This window comes from Poeciliopsis prolifica, unplaced genomic scaffold (assembly GCF_027474105.1).
Source record: "Poeciliopsis prolifica strain line A6 unplaced genomic scaffold, Auburn_PproV2 SCAFFOLD016, whole genome shotgun sequence".
NCBI classification, from domain to species: Eukaryota; Metazoa; Chordata; class Actinopteri; order Cyprinodontiformes; family Poeciliidae; genus Poeciliopsis; species Poeciliopsis prolifica.
This window is the reverse complement of record NW_026562391.1, coordinates 8,937,278-8,942,319: the sequence shown is the minus strand read 5'-3', so window position 1 is coordinate 8,942,319 and position 5,042 is coordinate 8,937,278. Positions and strand designations below refer to the sequence as shown.

The following is a 5,042-nucleotide window of genomic DNA, read 5'->3' as shown; positions in this document are numbered from 1 at the left end:
GGATCAAGCACAATGGCATTTCACTTTTGACTGATTAAGCTGTCTGGCTAAAAGAGAAGGGGGCAGAGAGGAAGACCAAACAGGAGATTTATTGATGTGGTGGAAAAGGACACGAAGTTAGTTAGTGTTAGTGTGGAGGACGCAGTGGACAGGATTACATTGAGACAGATTGATTAAAGCCTACATAAAAGCAGATTGAGTTTTAGAAAACATTAAAATAAAGATTAGGTTTAGACAATAGTTCATAATAAATACAGGTAGAAGTTCATCAACAGTTCTTCACTTTACTATACAACTTATAGAAGATGTTTGGTCTTATTTTGAAGAGAAATATTTTTATTTACAAAGCAGTCTCACTACACCAGAAATGTCAACTTTCTTCATCCTAAAAAATAATGTCAAAGTGCGCAAAATGCATAGTACCAAAAACAAGATGTGTGATTCTTTGTGGTTTTCTTAAGTTAAAGCTGTTAAAGATAATTTGTACGTGTCTGGCACCATTTTGTGAAAACGCTTCCTCTAAGCAACATTGCCTTAGAGGAAGCTTTTCAAAAACTAGATGTCTGATTATATAATACAATTTAATTCACCAATTTGCTTTTAGCAGGATGCAACTCTGAGATCACTGACTAAAAATGTGAGTTGCATCTCATGAGTTTGTCATTTATTGCTTTTTTTCTTCGATAAGTTACTACAATAATTCTAAGAATTGTTTTTTGTCTGCAGGAAAATAGCTTCGATTTGTCTTACTCTGAGTCATAATTGCTAAAACATTTTGCTAAACAGACAGCATTGTGATCTAAATAATCTAAAGGCCATTTAAATGAGCCTATATTAAGATTACGTTGCTGCTTGTATGTTATTGGTAGGGATATAACAGTGCACCCTGTTCACAAGATAATACACAATGAGAGGCTCTTCATAAAATCAGGCTTCAAAGTTGTTATCATAGGATAAAGAACAAAAGGAGATAAGCAAGATGCCATCTGGATTGTGCATATTGCAGTAAGAGGAAGAAGACATTTTAACAGATACCCAAAAGTGTATTTGTCAAATAGTTTGGCCATCAGGCACAGTTCAAAGGTTAAGCACCAGCTTTCCTGGCCAGTTACACTGTCATATCCAACAGTAACTCCCAAAGGTAGATGCAGTCATCTAAATCTGACACCTGAACAGTCATGTCTTGCAGAAGAATAAGTCAAGCACTTGTTCCATTTGAGGGTGAAACTGTTTTACTGAGTGAATAAGAATGCAAACCTGTCTGCACTCCCACAGCTTGTTTATAACCTTAAGAATGCCACGTAGGGTTCAGACTTTCAAGCAGCACCAGTGAAGGTCCTCCATACCTGATATTACATTAAGGCAGGATAAAGACTTGGTGTTCAAACCAGAATGCACCATCTTACCACCATCTTAATTTCTGCTGCGTTTCATCCCAGATTCAGAAGACTTAAATTTTACCTCCTGTCTTAGTATTCAAAGTGCAAAGCATGGTGCAAACCATGATCCTTCAAGTGAAGAAATCAATGCAAACAAGTAATGATCCAAACCCCTGTGGACAAGCAGACAAGAAGAATCGTCATCTGACTCAAGTGCAAGTTTTGATGAAAATCCAAAATTAAACCCACTCCTTTGTTGGAAAACAGATGAAAGATGCTGTCCAACTCTGGCAAAACAAGCAAAGTCTGTTCTGTGCATTCCTGCCGCCTCCACCATCAGAACGATACTGAACGATACAGGTACTGATGGCAGGGCGGGTCTGAGTTCTGAGCATGTAGAGATGCTGAGTATGGTGACATTTTCTTCTACTCTTAAGTTCATCGATAAAGCTAGGTTGTCATAAAAATTGTTCACTATCCTTGCAAATGTAACAAAAATTTATTGGCACTTTTAATTTAAAATCAATATTTTGAAAATGCTATTTTCTGGGAAATAAATTTGAGCTTTTATGTTTTTTGCCATGTTGTTCTGTGAATTTGTATTTCAAATTTCCAAATACTTGATTTTTGGAGCATGTTTTACTAAAAGTACCTACTGTTCAATTAACCAAAAAAAGAATCACTATGCTAATTGATTATTAAAATAATCAATAGTTATCGTCCAAGTTGTTTTATTAACCGGCACAGAAAGGTTCAAAAAATGTTGGAAGTTACAAAACAGTTAGTGGAAATCCAAGTGAGATGTGAACATCGATTAACCACTTCCCCATGTTTTTATTCAAAGTTTGAAAGAAGTAAAGAAAATAAAATGCACACGTATCTACGTGGGTACACGTGGTATGAAACTAAGCAGATAAGAAAAGCTCCACCTTCACATCAATAGTACAAAATCAGCAAGACGCTTGACAGACAATCAGAGCCTGCAGTCTTCTGTCAGAGTAAGACTTTAAAAACGTTCTCCTAAACTGAAATTTTTGCTGTTCCACATTCCATATAATCGGTGTATTTACTTAAAATCCTGAAGCAGAAATTTTCTTTGTGTGTATGTTTGTGAATCTTTTGCGATGCAATTTAAACATTTAAATGATTTTTTTTTTTTTTTTCACAGATGACTGGACTTCTGCAGCTCCTGTTCCTGACCTGGACATTCAGTCCTCTGTGTCTCTCCACCTCTGTGAGTTTCCCTGGTTCACCAGAGCAATGTAAAACTGCTCCCTTTGTTCCAGGTTACAACCTGGGTGGAGAAGGCTTCGACATTGTCAAAATGCAAAGAAAAGCTGCCTATGTCATCGACACTGAAACATGGGATCTTGGAAATGGCACTTGTAGAATGTATCAAAACAGCTACCAGAATCGAGAGAAACAAAAGGTCCCAGTCTCTGTGGTGGACTGGAGAAACCTCCCGAAATGCAATTTGAAGGTCTCCAGCATGGTCTATGATTCTGTTGAATCTCTTGTCAATGATTCCACATCATCTGTATCCAACGACTGGAAAATTGGTTTGAAAATCCCCGTGGACCCTTCAGTCACTGTTGGTGTTGGCTTTGGAGGTTCCCATTCCAAGGTAGCTCAATTTGGCATGAAAAAGTCAAAACAAGACCGCTACACCTTTGCCCGCCATTCTGTTAGCTGCAACTACTATAAGTGAGTGTCAAGACAGAACTTACTGTGCAACGTTTCATTAAGCTGATGAGCATAAAGTATGACTGTGACAAAAAATAACTCTGTTTTCATTCTTTCCATAGCTACAGACTAACAACAAACCCACCTCTGCATCATGAATTTGAAACGGCTGTGAAGTCTCTTCCTCCAAATTCTTCTGGGGTACCATATCGCAGATTGATCGATACTTACGGCACACATTACATCACACAGGTTTTTCTTGGAGGGGAGATGCAAGCAACAACATCGATTAGGACCTGCCAGGCATCCATGAACGGGCTGTCGGCAACAGAAGTTAGTGACTGTCTGTCAGTTGAAGCTTCACTTAACTTTCATAAAACGGCAAGCATTGAGGCTATGTATAAACACTGTCAGGCAAAGAAACAGAAACTGAGCCATGGTCAAAGTTTCCATACTGTATTTCATGAACGTATCACCGAAGTTGTTGGTGGGGACAAAAATGATGTTGTGTTCTTCCAAAGGTCTATTAATCCCAGTAACCACATCAGATGGAAAGAGTCTCTTAAAACTACACCTGATATCGTGAGTTACAACCTGAAGCCTCTGCACACAATTCTGCCAGATGGTCATCCTGCCAAAAGTGGGCTTAAAGTAGAGGTGGAAAAGTATATTAAGGACAATGCAGTGTTAAAGAAATGTTCAGAATCCTGTAAAATTGGACACAGATCCAGCAGAAGAGATCCCTGTGCTTGTGTGTGTAAAGAAAACCAGCTCATTAAGTCAAACTGCTGTCCTGCTGGGAAAGGTCTTGCAACACTGATGGTGTACAACCTTTATGCAAGGGGACTGTATGGTGATTGGTTTACTCAGACAGACGGTTCAGTGGTCGTTACATATGGTGTTGAAAACAAACGCACTAAAATTATAGCTAATAATGACAATCCCAACTGGCCAGAAACTTTCAACTTTGGACCCATTAACATTAATATGTATAACAGGCTGACATTCACGGTTTATGATGAAGACACATATTGGAACAGTGACAAGCTCGGTGAGTGCTCCACTGAACTCCGCAGCGGAAGAGTTTCAGACAGCTGCATGTTTAAACATGGTACCTTTTATTTTAGCTACTCAGTTGAGTGTGCACCAGGTCTTAGTGGCAGCCAGTGTCAGGAGTACATTCCTTCTCCCATGGATCCATCTTTGGCTAAAGTTTTCTACTCCAGAAACGGGGTTCTGCTTGGAGATAAAGGGTTTGCTAAATCTGCTCCTCAGCCAGGTTTGGGCCAGCTACTGTGACAAGGATTTTGATTTGAACCATTTTTGCTTGCTGCATTTCTATCTTTGACTTTTATATTAATAAAAAGAACATAGTTTGGAAATTCAATCTAAATGTGATAATCTTTACTGATAACTTGTTTCTTCCCTTGTACTCGCATATTACCGCAATAAAGCATTCATAAAGACAACAGTTGCTTCCATGTTGTAATTTGAGTATGACAAATAAATATTTTAACTGAAGAAGCTCCAATGCACATGATCAAGAGAAAGTTAAACAAAAATTTGAAACATATTAAAATTCTTTTGCACAGTATAGCAAAAATGTGGGATTTGCATTAAAATGACAAAAGTGAACTAAGTCTGAATTCTGCTTTACAAGAAAAAGGAAAACTGACTGCGTGTAGAAAGTTCAATTTTCTGACACATAATAATAGTGGACCTTTAACAAAATTTAGAATGCCATCTTCAATGCATCTTGATATGACATCTTTACAGAGCAAGATTGTCTTGGCACATGAAGACGACCAGCTTATCTGCACAGTGTGACTGGAATACTAAGACAAGACATGTTGGGGTAGCATCTGGTTTCTTTGACCTGCACAATACCTCAAATGCCTGTTCATCATATTTAAAATGATATCCAAATCTGGTACCTCCATTTATAACTTGTGTACTTAATTATTGCAATGCAAACTCAAC

General features: G+C 38.0%; 1 protein-coding gene across 1 annotated transcript; it reads left to right on the top strand.

Moving 5' to 3' along the window:
* The first annotated feature begins 2,547 nt into the window (after positions 1–2,547).
* LOC129367190 (perforin-1-like) lies at positions 2,548–4,361 on the top strand. Its single transcript, XM_055041488.1, has 2 exons — positions 2,548–3,083; positions 3,185–4,361. Exons 1-2 carry the CDS (start codon positions 2,548–2,550, stop codon positions 4,359–4,361), a joined length of 1,713 nt encoding a protein of 570 aa, XP_054897463.1.
* The last annotated feature ends 681 nt before the right edge of the window (positions 4,362–5,042 follow it).

What these genes read in the sequence shown, in the direction of transcription:
- LOC129367190 (XM_055041488.1), top strand. Translation starts at nt 2,548, where the DNA reads ATGACTGGACTTCTGCAGCTCCTGTTCCTGACCTGGACATTCAGTCCT. An exon ending in GTTAGCTGCAACTACTATAA is followed by an intron (nt 3,084 to 3,184) that starts GTGAGTGTCAAG and finishes TTCTTTCCATAG; the next exon opens with CTACAGACTAACAACAAACC.